We start from the raw sequence: 19,048 nt of genomic DNA on the forward strand, positions 1-19,048 counted from the left end.
AAGCAACATTTTATCCAACAATTATAAAAGCAAAACGAGAGAAAAAAAAATCGAAAATGCACTGGGAAAATGCTGCCAACAACTGGTCCAATATGCAATAATTGGAAACAAATATCTAGTTACATCTTCCATTCATCTGTCGCCCAAAAAACAAAAAGAAAGAAAAAAAATCTTCCGAGTATCTGTACATTTCTCACCTAACGCCATTTGAAAATGCTTTTGCATGACAGTATCCTAATGCAGTCGATCAGATTCTCGACTTTGTCTTTATCGTTCCTATAAAGTGAAATTCATTAAAAAAAAAAAATTCAAACAAGAAAGGCATGTACCAAGGGAACTAACTAAAATTGAAAGACCTGAAAACCAAGCAGCATTTTGAGGAATGATGATATACAGCTCAAGTTATTTTGCCCAACTTCAAATCATTGTGAAACTACGTTACAAAAACCAGAACAGAGACAATCTGGCAAGGCAATTTTCTGACATTAACTGAATTGTTAAGTGAAACAAGGAAACGGACATGAAGTCAGCCCGCTACCATTTGATGAAAAACTATGGCAAAAACTAATGGATTTTTATTTTGTCATTGACTGGTTCAGAATACATTTAAATTACAATACAAACACAACATTCATTCTATTGCAGGTAATGTCCCTGAAACAAGAGATATTTCAACAAGTAAATAAATTTTTCAAATGGGCATCGTGCATTTCTTCTGAGAATGTCCTAACATATGACAGCGACCACATTGAACAACTTTTTTGGGACGCTTAAAGTTCTCCACTCGTAGAACCTTCTTTTTAGGCCTTCCAGGTGGCCGGCGAGTCTTTGGTGGGCGAATCATGATATCAACCCTTGCACCGCCTCCACCTTCTGCTCCTTCTCCTTGCTCTCTCCACTGGCTCTTATCTGGTACAGGATTAATAATCTGTGAATAGGTCATTCTATAACTTTGTACAGTGAAGCATGGTTCAGCAAACATATGGGCATTGTGTCCACAAGAAATAAGTGCAGCAGCAGCATGGGCACATGGTAAGCCATACAGCTGCCAACGGCGACAAGAACACTCACGACTCCGTATATCCACAATATTGGTCCTCTCAGTTGACACAATTTCAAACTCAACTTCATTTGCCCGGAGTACTTGATAGCAGTGAGCATCAGCAATTGCCTCCAAAATCCGCTTCTCAGCTGATGGTACAAGAATTGATGTCCATCTCATGCCCATATCCTGCCTATCATTAAACCAAGATACCATCTGCTGCCGGATGTGTTCCATCATCTGTACTATTGGGAGTTCATGACATTCAAGAGCCCAGTTATACAATAACTCAGTCACCCCAAGTGTGAAATGGCCATATCGAACACCATCAAAGTAAGCCACCGCCCAAAGATAGGGAGGAAATTGTTGAAACCATGATATAACATCTTGTGAAATTTCCATCATCTCAGTAATCTTGCTTTCAAATTCAGCAGCAGTAAGCGCATAAACAGCATTCCAAAAGATGTTTACCAACTTTGTGTTTTTAAATGTATCACGGAAATTTTCACTAACATAACGCAGACAGAAGCCATGTGAAGCACTGGGAAAATGTGTTTCTACTGCCTCCACTAAGCCTCTTTGCCTTTCAGATAGTATTGTCAGTCTAGGCATGTTGTCTGTGTTTACTCCTAGAAGTTTCCGCAATTCTGACATGAACCACATCCAGTTTTCATCGCTTTCAGCATCAACAACAGCAATAGCCAAAGGAAACAAAGCATCATCAGCGTCAACAGCTGCAGCACAAAGCAATGTACCTAGGTATTTTCCTTTGAGATGTGCTCTGTCCAGTTCTAAAAGTGGCCTACAAGCATTTATAAAGCCATAAATAGATGCACGATAAGAAATAAACAGCCGTTGAAAACAATTTTCTTGTCCAGCGGCAACAACAGATGTGATGCTACCAGGGTTGGTTTTCCTTATTTGTTCACAGTAACCAGGGAGAAGACGATAACCTTCTTCAAATGTTCCATGGAGTGCAGCCATGCTACGTTCCTTCCCCCGCCAAGCTTGCATGTAAGAAACAGCAACTCCATGCTGATCACGAATATCTTGCAGTATTTCCCTTGGTTTGTATTGTGGATTATCTCGAATGCGTGCTTCAACAGATCTTGCAACCCAACCTACTGATGCCTGCTGATGATGGAGGTTTTGAACTCCCTCACAAGTATGTTCTCCTTGTAGAGTTCTTACAGTAAAAGTTGGAACACCGGGACACTTTGCTACATGGACACGCCATGGGCACCCTTCTTTGGAGCATTTTGCTATAAAACGACTGCGATCTGACTTAACTATCCGAAGATCAAAATGCATAGCTATGGCAATATCTTTCAGTGTTCTTCGGCAGGTTTCCACATCGGGAAACTCTTGCCCAATGACTAATGGCTGCTCTGCTACAGTAACAGTACCAACAGATGTGTTATTTAAAACTAAAGAATGATTAGCCATATATCCACCAAAACAAGGAAAGAGCAATGTCATCTGACTCTAAGGGTTTCCATCATATGTATGAATTATCAAGGGCTTCCAAGGATACGAATTGAAAAATCCCATCATATTAAACTTTCAGCCAATTACAGGCTCTCTGCAATACATACGAGAAGGAATGGTTAAATTCTATATAGTTCAGAACAGAAAGCCATTGAAACAATGGAAATTTGGGATCATTGTACAGTAAAGAACAAACAAGCTATAAGCAACGTAACTACCTAACTGATAATGGATGTTCAATAATTGGATTATTCAAAATGAAAACAATTGCAGAGGGAGAAAAAAGTAAAAGGACCCATCAGTAGACTTAAAATATAAATCTACAAACTTATACACTAACATAAGAGTTTGTAAATAGATAATTGTTTGTTCAACCTGAACATTATGAGGCTGCCAACAAAATTTGTAGAAGTAGAACATTCACCTCTGGCATAAAATCAACATGTTCCTTGACAAAGAGAAGTTCAAATTTTATAAGGAGCCGAGTAACATTATTTGAACTAAGCATTTTTTCATGAAAAATAAATATGTAGAGGGGATGGTGCCTCAGTCCAAGATAAGGAAAGCTCCAAGACTCAGAAAGCACTTACAGTTATAGATAACTTAAATTCACCTCATTCCAAAGAAACAAGCGGGAATACATGCCTATAACCTATCAAATACGAGACTTTATCTTACTCCACTCAACCAACCCCTGCAACCGTTATGATTCTAAATTATTGTCAAACAAACCTACTACATGTAGATCTGTATAAGAGTGTAACATGCTCTTATATCAATATCTCAATACACAGAAAAGATTACATGAATGAAACAAGCTAAGAGTGTAAACGCTATTGAGATAGCGAGACCAAAATAATTAGAAGATGACTCTCTAGTTCTCCATCCCTCTTAACTTGATTTTGTCATAAACTTGGAAGCCTTTTAATTCATTTTCTTAAATTTAATTAAAGAGATAATGAAAAATTATACATTTAAGGTATCAGGGGATGGGGATTGAAATCAAGCATTTCATTCATGAATGATATAAATGCAGGATTATAGATAAATTATGCTTCAATGCCATAATCACAATTCAGAATTTGTTAGGCTAGATTTAATGGTCGCGGGTGAAGATAGAGCGCAATCACAGCAACCATACACAAGAATAATTTTTTAATCCTTGGCAATTTCTATGGAACTTGTTCAAGTACATGTATCCACAACCTGCATTTATAGTTGCAGGTTCCTACAACCTACAACTAACTTGCTATAGCCTGCATAAAATCCACATTTCTGAAGAATATTACTTTGAGTTATCATTTTTGCAAACATGACCTTGCCTAAACTTCCCAAATAGTTGATTGGTCCTGCACATAATTCCAGTAATTAATTCATTAAAACTTGTTGCCAGCACAAGACTGCTTCACTGTGTTTGTTTTCTTATAAATAATTAAACACAGATCATACTCTAAGGGAATATAGGAGGACATCACAATAACTGCAAGCTTCATTTAAACCAAAACAAAAACCTAGTGAACTCCAATCAATCTACCCCCTCATAGGCATTAAAACGTAGAACACTCTCATCTTTCTACTTCATCAACAAACAAGAAAGCAGCATAAAATCGACGTGAAACACAGTCTCTTGATAATATATTTGAGGGGTTCATATTCTAGCTTCAAATCGAGGGGTCACAGTCACGGAACAAGGACCACATTGCTCACCTAGGTCATAAATTAAACGAGGCACTGGACACGACCGGAACTCTCAACACTCCCTTCGGATCCAACAATTCGCAATCTGAAAATTTCAATTTCCGAATCCGTAATCAAAATTTTGTAAACTACGAGGTGGAATTTTCCCTTGGCAAAACAATTCACAGAAACCGACCAACATACACACATGTATTCTTCAAAATTAATTTTTATTTTTAGCATAAAAGAAATCGAGACATCCAGAAACTTGGAAGCGAGATATAATTGGGGATATGATGCAGGAGAAAACAAACAAGAGACTTTGGCTGAAAATATGTGTGAAAATTATTGGAAAAAAAAACACACAGAGAGCACCTTAGCTTACAGTTATTTGTGTTTGAAAGTGACGGTTTCTGGTACAGTTGTTGCTGCTGTTCCTCCTCCTCCTCCTCCTCGTCGTCGTAGTTATTTAGCTTCAGTTTCTTGAATTTGAGGAGATGGTGGACCGCAGTAAAACAAACTTCTGTTTCTTTTTGTTCTTCTCTGCTTTTGTTTTCCTTTTTTTTTCTCTCTTTAATTTCCGTGTTCGGGCAGTACAAATTTGCTAAAATGTTTTTATCTTCTTTTTTTTTTTTTTTTTTTTTTTTTTCTGTTTCTCGTCCTACTTCACACAACTCTTTTATATTATTAATTTATTTATTTTCTTTATAATAAGAGAAACTTATTAATTATTATCCCTGTACAAAATACTATCTACCAACGTGATAAAAAAGAAAAAATATATTTAAACCTTTTTATTTTTAAATATATAGCTTTCAGGAATTGTGAATTTTGAAATCCTCGTTTTCCTAATGATTGCTCTCAATTTAAAACCGAAAGACGTAATTATAATGCGAGAAATATATTTAATTTTTCTCTTTAAAATAGTTATTTTCAGACTATTTTGAGTTAAGATTATCCGGGAACAAAAGTCTTTCTCTAAATTTTTAATACAATCCCGTTAATTTTATTTAGAAAATTAAAAAACAAGAATAAATGCTTTTATTCTATAGTAGTTTTGTTTCAAAAAATAATTTAACAAAATCTTGTAAAGGAATATAATAATTGGGACGATATAAATGATGAACAATGCTTGTAAGTAATCTGTAGTGTACTAAAATTATTGATCAGTTAGATTCATCTCTTTTATGCAACTATAAGATGTACTTTCTTTACTAATATTTTGATCAATTAATTTTTTCAATTATTTCTACCCTCCTTGCTCTCTAATAATAGCTCTTAAAGAGTTTTTTTTTTTTTTTTTGGCAAAACAAAAGTGGTGGTTTTCAAACTTTGTTTAAAAAAAATAACAAAACCTTGTTAAGAAATATAATAATTAAGACGATGTAAACAATACTATATGTACCAAATTTAAATTTATTGATAGTTAAATTTATATCTTTTATATAACTATGTGATACATTTTTTTTACTAATAATTTGATCAATGAAACTTTTCAATTATTTTCATCTTCCTTGTAATTTTTTTCATCTCTCTCCCATTTTCCTTCTCCCTTTTTATTATTGTTTTTGTGATTGTCGAATACGAGCAAGATCTTAATTGAGCAATTTTCCCTTTTCTAATTTTGAATAAATTTCATTGCTTTCTTCGTGGTTTCACTAATGTTGTTTTTGTGTTGACATGCAATTGATCCACAAGTTAAAAAGGCCATAATGGTGAGTTAGTTAATCAAACAAATGCATTGTGCATTTTATTATTTGAAGTTTCGCATTGCTCATGTTATAACCAACATCAAACATTATCATGAGATACATCCATGACAGAACCTTTGCTCCTAGGTCCAGTTTTGGCACACTCAATGAATTGATTTAATAAATTTGATCTATTTTCAACATTTTTAATTATAAGTATCCATAGATTTGATAGAGTTTAAGCGTGAAATGAGTCTTACATCAGTTAAAGTTGAGCATGTTAAGTAATATATAAGTGAGAAAGACCATCAACCTAATACCTTAAAGTTTTAGATTATGATATAATATCAAATTCACTTGTGTAATTAATTCACTATTAATTTGAATATTGATCAATGTCAACTATAATACAAATAGGTCACCACCATTGAAGAGAGTTTCACCATCTTAATATCTTAAGATTTTGGTGTCAACAACCCAACAAGATTTTATTAATATGTCTACAAATTTATTAATGTAATTTTGAATGATATATGTTCGTGTATAATCATGTTTTTAACTTTTAAAAAAAATTAATTAAAAAAACTTTCAAAGATAAAAAAGAATGATATTGCAAATTTAGTCATATACCATTCATTAGAATTCTTGGAAAAAGAGTCCCACTTTTTAATTGTACATTAATAAGACTTTCTATCATTAAAATAAAAGACACATTTATAAATTACCACTTACAAGGATATCAATGTGTTAGAAGAGTCAAAATTGACTTGGTTTGATAAACTCAAAAGGCCCAACTTTTTTATGTTGGTGCTAAAAAAAGCTAAGTCAAACAAACAAGTGAAAATTCATGCTTAAAAGTATTAAACTTATTTAGCCTAATATTTTTATTTTTTTTAAATACATAAAATTATAAAAAAGAACTGTGCAATCGATCAAGGTGGAGCGATCCACTTCTCATAGCTTAGCCCATTGGCCAAACAACTCTATTCATAGCTAGCAAAATAATATTTTTACCATCTATCTCAAATTACCATTTTTTTATATGTATATATTATTTTTTCATAACTACCTATATATTTCAATTTAAAATTAATCCTGTGCCAAAATTTAAATTATTTATTATAAATTTAATATACATACATTTGTTATAATTTTTAATTATGTAAAATAATTACTTAAGATGTGTAATTTAAAAAATAAAATATAAGTACATAAAAATAAAATAAAATATAAGAATTATAATATAAAGTGCTCTGACAAGATATTTCATAAGTCTATAAACACTTTTAATCAACTTATAAAATTATTTGGCAAGAGAATTATTTTAAAAATTTATAATTTATATTTATAAATTAATTAAAGTAACTTATAACTTAGACTCTTTTTTTTTTTTTTTTTTTTCTTTCCTTTTTCATATTCACTAATTTACTTGAAATCAATTTATCTTTTTTAATTAAAAATTATTCCACTCTCATTATTAAATAAATAAATATATTATTTTAAATTAATTAACTAATTTATCAGTTTATTTTCTATAAAAAAATTTATTAATTAATTTTACCAAACGCTTTGAACTCAATCAAATAATTATAAGTCTTCAATTTTTTAATTTCTAATTATAATTAATTAACTTTTAACTAATTTATAAACTAATTTTATCAAATACATTCATAAACCGAAATATAAATAAAATCCATACAAAAACAAAATCTATCACTAAGAAGGCAAGAATTTAATAAAGGAGGCGTTAAATTAAAAGCAAAGAACGATAAAAACTGTGGATTAAAAAAGCGTCGAGTATTTTTATTGAGATTGAAATAAATAGTAGCATTTAATAAAATAAAGAGTTAGAAAAGAAATGGTGAATAAAGTAAAGTAGAAATGATAATTGTAGAGTGGGGAGTGGCGCCTGGTTATTTCAATTTTTGAGTTTTGGCCTTATTTCGATTCCTTGGACAAGAATGCCCCCTTTCCACTCCCCACTCTTCACCTCGTAAACTCCAATCTCCACCTCCTCCTCTCCCTCTCCGCCGCCCTTCAACACCTCACCCAACTCCACCTCCATCCACCCATCGCCTCTCTCCCTCGGGTACTCACCTCCACCTCCCGAAGCCCCCTCCACCGCCGACGGCAAAGGCGGCGCCGCATCGAAACTGTCCAGGAAACGAGAGCGCACGCGGCTGAATATCCGAGGAACAATCTGGTGACGCGGCCTCCGCGGTGTCGCCGCCTCCAAGTAAACCGTCCGCCTCCCACCGCCACCTCCTCCGGCAGCCCCTACCGACACCTCCACCTCCACCGGCTGGTTCTCGAAGCCGTACGCCCCAGCATCCCGTTGCTTAAACACAAGGTAGGCCGCGTACAATGTGTTTGGAGACAGCATGCTGCTTTTTACCACTCCCTTTATTTCCAACCAACACACACTAACAAGTTCCGCCACCTCCCAAAACCTGCGCCAAACCTTATTACTCTATCATCATTCATCATATAATAATAATAAGTGCAGAATTAAGGAATAATTAGGTACCTGGCTGTTGGAACGTTAGTCCACCTCCAATACCTAGGAGTATCTCCCCAGACAATGAAGAGACTCCTAGCTGAGAGCATGTAGCATTTTTTCCCGTTCACTTTATCCAGCCTAAAACTCTGCTCATTCATTTCCATGTAAAGTTTATTATATTATTATTTAATAATAAGAGAGAAATGAATTATTTAATTACCTTATTGCCATCGTCTATGAGGAGGGGTGTATGGCATAGTTGGAGGTAGAGATCCTTTTTGGAAGTATAAGTGATAGGGTTTGAGGATTGGGAAATGATAGCGTGGTAATCGGAGGGGAGGAACTTTTCCCATACGACGTCGGATTCTGCTGCAGATTTGAAGAAGGATGAGACCAAAGAGAGAACGCAGGCATCTCGGGGAGTGGTGAACGAAAGTATATTCGCTATCACATCTTCTGGAAGATGCTCAAACTCCCCTTCCACCACCATAACCTTATTAACCATACCAAAACAATGCTCTTTCGTTTCTTATTTTTCTCCTCTCCGTCTACAACTTACTACTCAATTTCAATACCACCGAAGCTTAGCGGTTAAGCTTCACCTTCCTCCTATCCTCCTTATTCTTATTTATTTGCCGCACCCATTTTATAATAATACTATTCACTTTTCTTTTACAATACACACAAAAGTAAATAACACCAGCTTATACCATGCTAACGCCCACTTTTCCATTAATTTGAGGAACCTTACTTATGGATACAAGGGAGGTTTGCGTCCAGTAAAAAGGCTTAGTCCTTGACACCTATCAAATCACAATTTCAATTTTTGTTTAAGAAAAATGTTCACATTTAGAGGAGTGCTAACATATTCACATAACACATTTTTTTAAAAAAATTATTAAAAACAATCAAATAATGCGGGAGGTTAACTAAATAAAGAGTGATCTAATCCACATAATTTTGTTATTTTTAATAGATTCCAATTTGTGTATATATTATATATAATATAATATATAAGAGAGATAATAAAAACTTGTGGCTAAAACTTCTCCATATTTTATGCTCAATGGTACTTTTGAATAGGATTCCATTTCGAAGAAAAAGGAATGTTAAATATTCAATGGAGATTTATTGAATTGGGTTAATTTAAAATTACTTATAATATTTCATTATAAAAATTAAAACATTACCCTATTACATTGTATATTAAAAAATATATAAAAAGAGAAAAGTTAAACTTAAACAAATACAATAGTTTTTTTTTCTTTTTAATTCAATCAATTAAAAAAAAAAAAATATTTGTGTTTTTTCTCTTGTCTAATTTATTTTCATAAAGAATAAATAAAAAGAGAAAAGGTTCTTTATCTTTATGGCATAAAAGCATCCTATAAGATATCCACGTCAAACGACTCCTTTTGAGCATTTTAATTTTAAGAATGTGTTATTATTGAATGCGTCAATTAATAAATAAGAAGATGAAAATAAAAGATAATGCTCTGTTGCGATAGTTATTGCCTGTGTACGCTCTTCCGTGAACCCTTCTTCGGTATTTGAGCAATGGTTACACCTCGGAAGTATCAAATTAATTAACGACCATTTTTTTTATTAATGGCGGCAAAAAAAAATAAAACCTAACCGACGATTGAATCGTTGAATAATTAATTTGCAAACTTTTCATTTTACATTATTTTACGAGTTTAAGTAAAATTACGTAAACAATGGAGTTTCAAGAAGAAGAAGAAAAAGAAGTTAAAAATAAATAAATAAAATTAGTCTTTTCTATTCTGCCATAAGGGTAATTAACTTGTTTTCTCTTATTTTTTGTTATTTTTTTTTTCACTAACAAAAAAAAAAAATTTAATAATATAAAGAATTAAAATTTGAGATTAAATAATGAATATTGAAAAGCTAAAATTAATTTAAATTGGTATTTGAGAATTTAAATCCTCATGTTAATGAAAAATGTTATCTCAAAAGGAAATGTGAAATTATTTAATAATTTGAATATAATATTGCATAAGTATTTTCTATGTATCTTCTAATAAAAAGAGTATTCTCTACGTATAGCTACTTTTACTGTAATAAAAATTTTACTTAAAAAACACTTATAAATACTTACAAATGCTATTAAAGACTGACATTTAAAAAAAAAAATAAGTTTAGGCGAGTTAAAGACTAACATTGATAAAACTGATAATACATTCAGATTATTTTTTCCTACCGTAAAAAAAAATTTCCATGTCTTCGTATATCATTTAAAAAATAAAATAAAATCGTTACATTTTTTTAATCACCATATTATTATTGAAGCGAAGTATTCATTTTATTAATGATTAATTTTAATATTTTTTTTTTCACCACATGACTTGAATAAATTCAATTTTCTTTTTTGTGCATGAAAAATAAATCCAACCTAAAATCACATGAGCAAATAATTTCTTGCCTAAAATTGTTATATGTTATTGAACAAAGTTATTGAATTATTTTATGAAGACATGTTGCTATTTTAACTTGATTAATATATATATATTTTTTATAATTATGTTATTAGATAGAATTATTCATTAATTCCGGTCAATAAATAATCTCTATTTCATCTTTGGATCCTATTTGGTACAAGAGAAACGGTGAAGAAATGATAGAGGAATGGTTTCATATGTAGTAGAATGAGATTGAGCTTAGCATAGTATGTTTCAAAGGCAGGGAGTGAAGCAAGTGGCTTTACGTTGCATTGACATCTTTACTGCAATTGGAAACTCTTTTGACGTGTGTAGGGAACCGCTTTCTCATGTGCCTCATTTTTGGTTTGCATGTGCATCAGATTAACTACCATTTTCTTCACCACACCGCTTCACCCACTCCCATGTCCCTATGCATTTTCATTCCCCTTTTAATTTTTTCTTTTTAACTAAATTATTCTATAACTACTTACAATTTTATAGTCTACATGTTTTTAATTATTAATTTTTCAAGTTAAGTAACTTGATAATACTATTTGAACACTTGAGTTTTTATAGATTTTTTTATATATATATAAATTACTTACATACGTAACTTTAATCCAGGTTGCTTTGTGGTTAAAAGAATAATTTTTCAGATCAAAATAAAATTTATTATTTGAGAGAAGAAATAAAGTAAAACTCAAGTTAGATTGTACCAGAAATAAAGTAAAACTCAAATAAATTAAAAACTCAAGTTAGACCGTACCATTAGAGTAAAAGCTAGTAAATGTATATAAAAAAAAAAACTTAAAAACTAGTAAGTATTTTTAAATTATATGTAGCAATTAACAACCGACTCAGTAAATGGGTTAATAACTCAAATTAAAATTTTTCATTAGAAATACTCCTGTGAATCTGTGATATATATACACGGCACGATGTTAGATGTTAGATGTTAGATGTTAGATTAATTTGTGGATATATATAAAAATCAATATAATCCAAACGAATATAAATTATATCATTTGATTTTTAAATAAAATAAATTAGGGTATGCTTGGCTTTCAAAAATATTTTCTATTTTTATTTTTTTTATAAATAATTTTCATTTTCTAATATTGAAATTTAGAGAATGTGTTTGTTTAATTATTTTCAATAAAAGTTCATAAAATATTTTTTTGTATAAACATTACAATCAAAATTTGAATAATAAATTCACCTCTATATATTAAATAAGAAAAACTATTTTATATTATAGTGTTTTTAAGAGTTTATCTCCAATGGAAATAATTTTAGGTTTTATGCTTCAATTTAATAATTTTTAAGAATTCTTTATTTTCTTATGATTTTTTTATTATATTTATTTATAAATTAAATTTTAATATTTTAAAATAATTATTAATAATTAAAATAAAATTATGTTATAGTATAAATTATTTATCATAATTTTTAAATATGATTTACATGTTTAAAAATATCTATTTATATAAATTTTAAATATCACTTATATATATTCAAATATAGTATTTACATATATATATAAGGACGGATCTATGTTCTACATAGTGGGGGCACTTGTTCTCACTACTATTTGACACATACATAATTTTTTTTATCTAAAAAATAATATATTTTAAGAAATAAAAATTATATTCTAATAATATATATATATATATATGTATGTGTGTGTGTGTAGAATATAGATTTGGAGAAGATGTTTATTTATTTGATGTCTGTCAAACTTTTGAAGAAGATTAATTCTCTTATGTAATAAAGAATACTCCTTAATAACAAATTAATTTTTTTTAAAATTTTTAATTATAATATATATATATATATATAACGTAATATATTAAAATTTTGATAAAATAAGATTTGTAATATGTATGTTTACTTTTTATATTTTTTATTTATTGTATACGTTGATTATAAAAATCAAAATAAAAAATTAAAAGATTTATATCCTATTTAGAATTATTATTATAAAATATATTTTAAAATAAATTATCATCTAAAAATATATATTAGATATTAAAAACATGTTTACATCATAAATAAAGTAAACTTGTTTTTTTTTATTTATAAAATTTAACATATTTATTTTTATATTTTTAATAGTGTTAAATTATTATAAAGTAGGTCTTTAGGATTGTAGTTCTAACCAAACATTTAAAAAATGTCTATGATAAATAAATAAGTCATATTTATGATATATATTTTTAAAGAAAGTTAAGTTCAAACCTACTAAATTATGATAAAATTTAATCTAATCTAATTTATTTTCATCTTTAATGGTATTCGTAGATATAAAAACTTGTAAAAAAATTATGATATATATTTATGCCTTTAAAGTTATATATAAAATTTTTAATACTAGAAATATATGAATAAATATTATATCTACTATCTAAAATTTCTGGATCCGTTACTATATATATATATATATATAAATATATATATTGTTGCAAATAAATATTATATTTAACTAAAATTTATAATAATCATATTTAACAATCAATATTTAATTATAATTAAATAATACATATCATATCTAATAAAAATATACAGAATATTTATATCAAATAAATTATAAAAATATTAATATTACTATATAAGACATGATTGCTACTAAAATTTAAATAGCGTTCTCTGCACCTAAAGATATAGAACATGTGAATATACGATCAATTTGTATATATAAAATAAGGAAAAAACATGAAGAGAATTCTAGTAAAATACGTAGGATGCAGGCGTCAAAGAGATGACGAAGAATAAAAAACACCGTCTTTTATGAGTACATTTCTGGAAGCACTGAAAACAACACTTATCTGTTTTCAAATTCTGGCTTCTTTTGAAAATGTAAATATTTTCTAAAATTAAAATTAAACACATTTTTATGTGTATTTTCTATTTTTTTAAAATGGAAACATAAAACAATCCAATCAAACAAACTTTTATATTTTCGGCCGACTTCATGCTCTTGGTGATGTTTGATTGTATTTTTGTTTCATTAGTTTTAAAAAATTGTTATGTAAAAATCAAGATTTGATAATGCATGTAATAAAAGCATTTGATTGCTTAATTGTTTTCCTTTGACTTTAATTGGATTCTTAAAACAAAAGGGAGTGCTTTAAACCCTAAAAAAAATGAGAGCGGATTCTGAGGCGACTTAAATCAAACACAATTTAGTTAAATTTGATGTAATAATATTTATTCAGTTCATAATTTGATATATTTTTTTTTAATTTGAATTCAATTTGATTCAAGCTTGTTAATAATTTGATTCATTTTGTAAATTCAAATTATTTGAATCAAAAATCAATTTTTTTTAATATTATGTATTTTAAAATTTTAATTTAATAATAATTTTTTGATAAAATGAGACGAAATCTACCGTGGACAAGCAATGTGGCTTATGGTAATCAATTCTTTTATTATTTTACTTAATTTTAAAATTACAAGTATGTCCTTAGACAATGATCTTTCTTCCACCTTCTATGTAGCATTGCGATATTTATTCCAATTTTGAAGAACTGAAAACCATATTAATTTGTCCCCAGCTAAAAAAGAAATCATAATCTATATATAGCATAGATGCAAAATATTTATGGAGAAAAAAAAATGCAAGTCAAAATGTAACCGTAATTAACCAAAGGAAAAGGCTGGAAGACAAAAAATGAAAGTGACGTGCAAGTCATTTGGTTTTGAGCCCAAAAACTGAACCATGAATTCCACATTTGTCGGAAGCCAACTAAAAGGACAACTCATAATGATGTCCATCCAAAATTTTCCCCTTTTCTCTCCGAAACTTCTGAACCATTTTCCTCGTCTTACATGCATGTATTCATTCCTCTTCCTCCTCCTTTCACCTTTTGCTGTTGATTTCCCTTTCATTTTATTTTATAGCCTCTTCTTCCCTCAAGCGGGGTCCTTCAATCTCATTTGGGGGAACCTCCGTCCATGCATTACTCATTTTAACCATAGAGTTCATGCTGTCTTAGATTTTTTTTTTTTTTTTTTTTCACGTTCACTTTCTTCCTGCTTGAAACTATTATTGTTTAGAACCATAACCTTGCCTCACATAGCTAGGAATCCTTCTTGGACGTTTTCTTCTTTGATTCTAGACACTTAGAATAATGAATTGTTTTCCGTGTTTTTCAAAGAGTAAGAAAAGCAGCAACAAGAAGGAACCACAAGGGCCTACACCACATGAAACCGTTGTAACAACAAAAGCACCTACGGGTAATTATTTTATTTTATTTTTTAATAAAGAAACTTACTTGGTTCAATGCCATTTATTTAATCAAAACATATGTATACATACAAGATGAGTTTAAATCGTAAGATGGAGTGAGAGATCAATAGAAATGCCATTTGGAAGTTCTACTCTATTTGTTTTTTTTTTTTTGACTTATCATAATAAGGCTTCAAATATACGTTGGGGGTGACATGCAGATGTAAAGAAACCAAAGCCAGACGAACCAACAAACCAAGTTGATACTACTACGACTATTCAAGCACAAAATTTCACATTCCGTGAGCTGGCAATTGCAACAAAGAATTTCCGCCAAGAAAGTTTGCTGGGTGAAGGTGGCTTTGGCAGAGTTTATAAGGGGACAATTCCTGCAACTGGACAGGTCATATCACAAGGCCTTCAATTTTCACTGCATAAAAGATAATTAAATTCATTATTTTTTTATTTATATTTTTTCTCGTTAGCATGTTTGTTTTGTTCCCTTCTTCAGGTGGTAGCAGTGAAGCAACTAGACCGAAATGGGATGCAAGGTAGTAAGGAATTTCTGGCTGAGGTTTTGTCGTTAAGTCTCTTGAGCCATGAAAATCTGGTCAAATTTACTGGTTATTGTGCTGATGGAGATCAACGTCTTTTGGTGTATGAGTTCATGCCCGGAAACTCTTTAGAACACCGCCTTCTTGGTAGTCACCCTTTATCAGTATAATCCTTCTTCAATTTCAATTTTGTCACATACATTTATATAATGTTATTATGTCTACACTGTGCATTGTCTCTGCCTTGTTTCTCCATATTATCCATGTTTTTGACTTATGCAGATATATAATATAAGATTAGAACAAAACTTACAAAGTATTATTGGTGTTATTTTCTAATAAAAATGAAGTTTTACTTTCGTAATACGCATTGATATTTAATAATAAAAAAATTATTATGCATATTACTGAGACAATTTTTTATGATCGGAGAACAACGCGATAACACCTATGATATTGTATGTAGGTTTTATCCATAAGATTATTGTGCTTATTGCTTTTGCTACAAGGCTGTGTCAACCTTTGCTCATTCCAGTTATGGTTTGTAGAACTAAAATAAATCATGTGTTTGGTTTTAAAACAGAGAGGAAAGCAGATGAACCTCCTTTAGATTGGTACAGCAGAATGAAAATAGCATCAAATGCCGCGAAAGGACTATGGTACTTGCACGACAAAGCAAGTCCTGCAGTTATATACCGGGACTTGAAATCCTCGAACATCTTGCTGGATAATGATCACAATGCAAAACTATCTGATTATGGACTGGCCAAACTTGCTGGTAAAGATAAGATGAACATTGTACCCACAAGAGTTATGGGAACCTATGGTTACAGTGCTCCGGAGTACGTAAGAACAGGTAACCTCACCTTGAAATCAGATGTGTACAGTTTTGGAGTTGTCTTGCTAGAGCTCATAACTGGACGGCGTGCCGTTGACACCACAAGGCCCCACGATGAGCAAAATCTTGTTTCATGGGTAAACCTTAAACACCCTCTTTCTTTTTGTCACTGTTTTCTCCTACTCTTATTACCAGAAATTTTGTCAGTACCACATATTTTATTGTTGGGTGGAATTCATAAATGAGACTTGTTAAACAAGCATATGTGGTGAGAGAGATCAATTCCTTAAATAAATGTTAATACTCTGAAATACAAGTCTGAATCTTAACCGGGGATATGTTGGGTTCACCCAGCAGTGAAAACACATTATGCTGTGGTGGAATGTGTTAGAATTTTAAAAACGTATTGATATCATATTTGTCCCTATAATAGGCATAAAAATGATCCTGGTTGTTACAATACCAAGTTCTAACAGCTAATTTGATCCCCAGATATATATTTTGTTAATTTTATATGTTTTCCCTATTATGAATGAGCAGGCACAACCCATATTCAGGGACCCAAAGAGATATCCAGATATGGCAGATCCAAATCTGAACAAAAATTTCCCGGAAAAGGATCTGAACCAAGTTGTTGCAATTGCAGCCATGTGCTTGCAGGAGGAAGCAGCAGCCCGTCCTTTGATGAGTGATGTTGTGACTGCTCTCAGTTTTCTTTCCACCACTCCTCCAGATGAGATTTCTCAAAAACAGGTTAGTGCAAAATACACAGAAAGTGAAGAGGCCTCAGAATCTGAGTATGGTTATGATGAGAATGAAAACCAACATAATTACAGTCCACAAGACATTAAGGAGACCAAGGAGTACTACTCCAAATCAAGTGGCAAGAGCAGAAGCAGTTATAGTTCAGATTCAGAAAACGGAAGCAGTAGGAAAAGCATCATGAAATCTTCCTTGAGACAAAAGAGCAGTAAAAAATCTTCTGCGAGCCAAAAAAGCAGCAAAAGGTCTTCTGTGAGAGTGTTAAGTCACAAGGGGTCCGTCAGTTCATCCTATAGCAGCAATGAAGATGGTGGTGGTGATCTTTTCCAGCGTAGTGGAAGCAGGCCATCAGAAGGGAATGTTTCAATTGGCCTAATCAGCAGCGAGAGTGTTCTGTCAGACAATGACAGCAGCTTAAGGTCCAGGGAAAGGAGCAGCATTCATTTAGATCATAGCATCAGCAGGGAATCAGAGGAGGGAAGTGTTCATTATCGATAGAGATTATCAACAATACTTTGTATACTCATGTCAATGTCTGTTAATACATCATGGTCGAGCGAAACAAGTCATATCTGCTATCCTCTAATTTTAAACTTGGAACTCGGACAACCATATATATATATCTACATATTTTCTTGTTTTGTTTGAGTAGGTTTCAGCGGTATATCTGTATGTACCTCTTAGCTCAAGAAAAAAAAGAGAGACAATAACCTTGGATTTCCATAGAGGATTGTTGACATTATTGGAATCAGTTACAATCCTTGTCTGTATTATGCAATTAAAAATTCTGGCAATTCTAATGTTATTAATTCCTTTTGTCACAAATTACATCTATATATGTATATGCATGTGGGAATCAATTCTTATTTATTCATTGTATCCAATACCTGCGGAGAAGAATGCTCCATTCCATCACAGGCGCCATTTTTCTAAGTTTCACATATATGACTATGACTACGTGACTTTATCAATTAGCAAATTCTATTTGAAATCCCTTCTAAAATTACATAACACCTCAAAGATCGAAGTTCTTGAATAAGTTGAAAGAAGTACTGTCATATATTCTGTCATGTTAAAAGAGTGATATCAACAAATGGCGGATGATGTTGCAAGGTACGAGGAAGAAAACGTTGTTGTGGCGAGGATTCATGTTCATGACTTGAGAAGCTAAGACTGGGTTGGGGTGTAGCTCTACCAAGCCTCCAGGGTGCACTAGTTTGAGGACGTGGCTCTCTCTCTTAGCGTTAGCGTGTGTTTGGATTCGCATATTGAGTTATGTTTTCAAAGAGAATCACGTCAATTTGATGAAAAGCAAATAATATTTGCTTCTGATTTTCACGTTTTTTACGCGATTCAGATGCTGTTGACGCGGAACCAAACACAGAGTTAGGCATTGGGAAGGTGAGACACACAGAGTTATAATATGATTTGGCGGAGATAGCAAGAGTGAGCATGCAAGTGTTCGTTCTAAGATCATGACGTGCCCTTCTTCATCTCATACCGCCAATGCTATACAAAATATCAGAATCAGAATCTCATATGCTCGAGTTTCCACACTTTTGCAACCTCAATCATAAATGCTGTTCCATTTGTATTAAGTATTAACTAGTAGGGAGATAAAAGTTGAGTTGAAACCAACTCTTAAAATAACTATTTATTTTCAGTTATGAAATTCAAGTTTATTTTATGAAAAAAATATATATGATGATTAAATTTACCTTATTTATTTAAATGAGTTAAAATCAAAATTTAAAGTTATCTGCTTAATTACATTTATTAAATATTTTTTAAGCATTTTAAAGTTTATTAATTCAATATTTG

General features: G+C 31.1%; 3 protein-coding genes across 13 annotated transcripts; 1 reads left to right on the forward strand and 2 right to left on the reverse strand.

Annotated features, from left to right (window-relative positions):
• Positions 1–555: 555 nt before the first annotated feature.
• On the reverse strand, positions 556–4,798 carry LOC109796643 (uncharacterized). Of its 10 annotated transcripts, none has more exons than XM_029271141.2 (5): positions 4,593–4,798; positions 4,238–4,313; positions 3,121–3,224; positions 2,906–2,978; positions 556–2,624 (listed from the first exon to the last, which is right to left on the reverse strand). In XM_029271141.2, the coding sequence occupies exon 5, from the start codon at positions 2,519–2,521 to the stop codon at positions 692–694; it is 1,830 nt and encodes a 609-aa protein (XP_029126974.1). In that variant the 5' UTR covers positions 2,522–2,624; positions 2,906–2,978; positions 3,121–3,224; positions 4,238–4,313; positions 4,593–4,798; the 3' UTR covers positions 556–691. The 10 variants fall into 10 exon arrangements, with proteins under 10 accessions (XP_029126974.1, XP_082915302.1, XP_020211955.1 ...); XM_083059176.1 differs by having other exon boundaries at positions 4,583–4,798; XM_020356366.3 differs by lacking the exon at positions 3,121–3,224.
• A 2,882-nt stretch (positions 4,799–7,680) lies between these two features.
• LOC109797698 (putative F-box protein PP2-B12) lies at positions 7,681–9,078 on the reverse strand. Its single transcript, XM_020357813.3, has 3 exons — positions 8,619–9,078; positions 8,426–8,544; positions 7,681–8,348 (listed from the first exon to the last, which is right to left on the reverse strand). Exons 1-3 carry the CDS (start codon positions 8,901–8,903, stop codon positions 7,817–7,819), a joined length of 936 nt encoding a protein of 311 aa, XP_020213402.1. The 5' UTR covers positions 8,904–9,078; the 3' UTR covers positions 7,681–7,816.
• Positions 9,079–14,700: 5,622 nt separating this feature from the next.
• On the forward strand, positions 14,701–18,052 carry LOC109797467 (putative serine/threonine-protein kinase PBL26). Of its 2 annotated transcripts, XM_029271140.2 has the most exons (6): positions 14,701–15,081; positions 15,295–15,476; positions 15,585–15,774; positions 16,211–16,602; positions 17,006–17,218; positions 17,302–17,456. In XM_029271140.2, exons 1-6 carry the CDS (start codon positions 14,976–14,978, stop codon positions 17,314–17,316), a joined length of 1,098 nt encoding a protein of 365 aa, XP_029126973.1. In that variant the 5' UTR covers positions 14,701–14,975; the 3' UTR covers positions 17,317–17,456. The 2 variants fall into 2 exon arrangements, with proteins under 2 accessions (XP_029126973.1, XP_020213106.1); XM_020357517.3 differs by having other exon boundaries at positions 14,702–15,081; positions 17,006–18,052.
• The last annotated feature ends 996 nt before the right edge of the window (positions 18,053–19,048 follow it).

The sequence above is a fragment of the Cajanus cajan genome, chromosome 6 (assembly GCF_000230855.2).
Source record: "Cajanus cajan strain Asha chromosome 6, NIPB_CcT2T_4, whole genome shotgun sequence".
In the NCBI taxonomy this organism is placed as follows: Eukaryota; Viridiplantae; Streptophyta; class Magnoliopsida; order Fabales; family Fabaceae; genus Cajanus; species Cajanus cajan.

What these genes read in the sequence shown, in the direction of transcription:
- LOC109796643 (XM_020356373.3), bottom strand. Translation starts at nt 2,521, where the DNA reads ATGACATTGCTCTTTCCTTGTTTTGGTGGATATATGGCTAATCATTCT.
- LOC109797698 (XM_020357813.3), bottom strand. Translation starts at nt 8,903, where the DNA reads ATGGTTAATAAGGTTATGGTGGTGGAAGGGGAGTTTGAGCATCTTCCA. An exon ending in TCATAGACGATGGCAATAAG is followed by an intron (nt 8,545 to 8,618) that starts GTAATTAAATAA and finishes ATGAATGAGCAG; the next exon opens with AGTTTTAGGCTGGATAAAGT. An exon ending in ACTAACGTTCCAACAGCCAG is followed by an intron (nt 8,349 to 8,425) that starts GTACCTAATTAT and finishes GGTTTGGCGCAG; the next exon opens with GTTTTGGGAGGTGGCGGAAC.
- LOC109797467 (XM_020357517.3), top strand. Translation starts at nt 14,976, where the DNA reads ATGAATTGTTTTCCGTGTTTTTCAAAGAGTAAGAAAAGCAGCAACAAG. An exon ending in CAATTCCTGCAACTGGACAG is followed by an intron (nt 15,477 to 15,584) that starts GTCATATCACAA and finishes TCCCTTCTTCAG; the next exon opens with GTGGTAGCAGTGAAGCAACT. An exon ending in TTTAGAACACCGCCTTCTTG is followed by an intron (nt 15,775 to 16,210) that starts GTAGTCACCCTT and finishes GTTTTAAAACAG; the next exon opens with AGAGGAAAGCAGATGAACCT.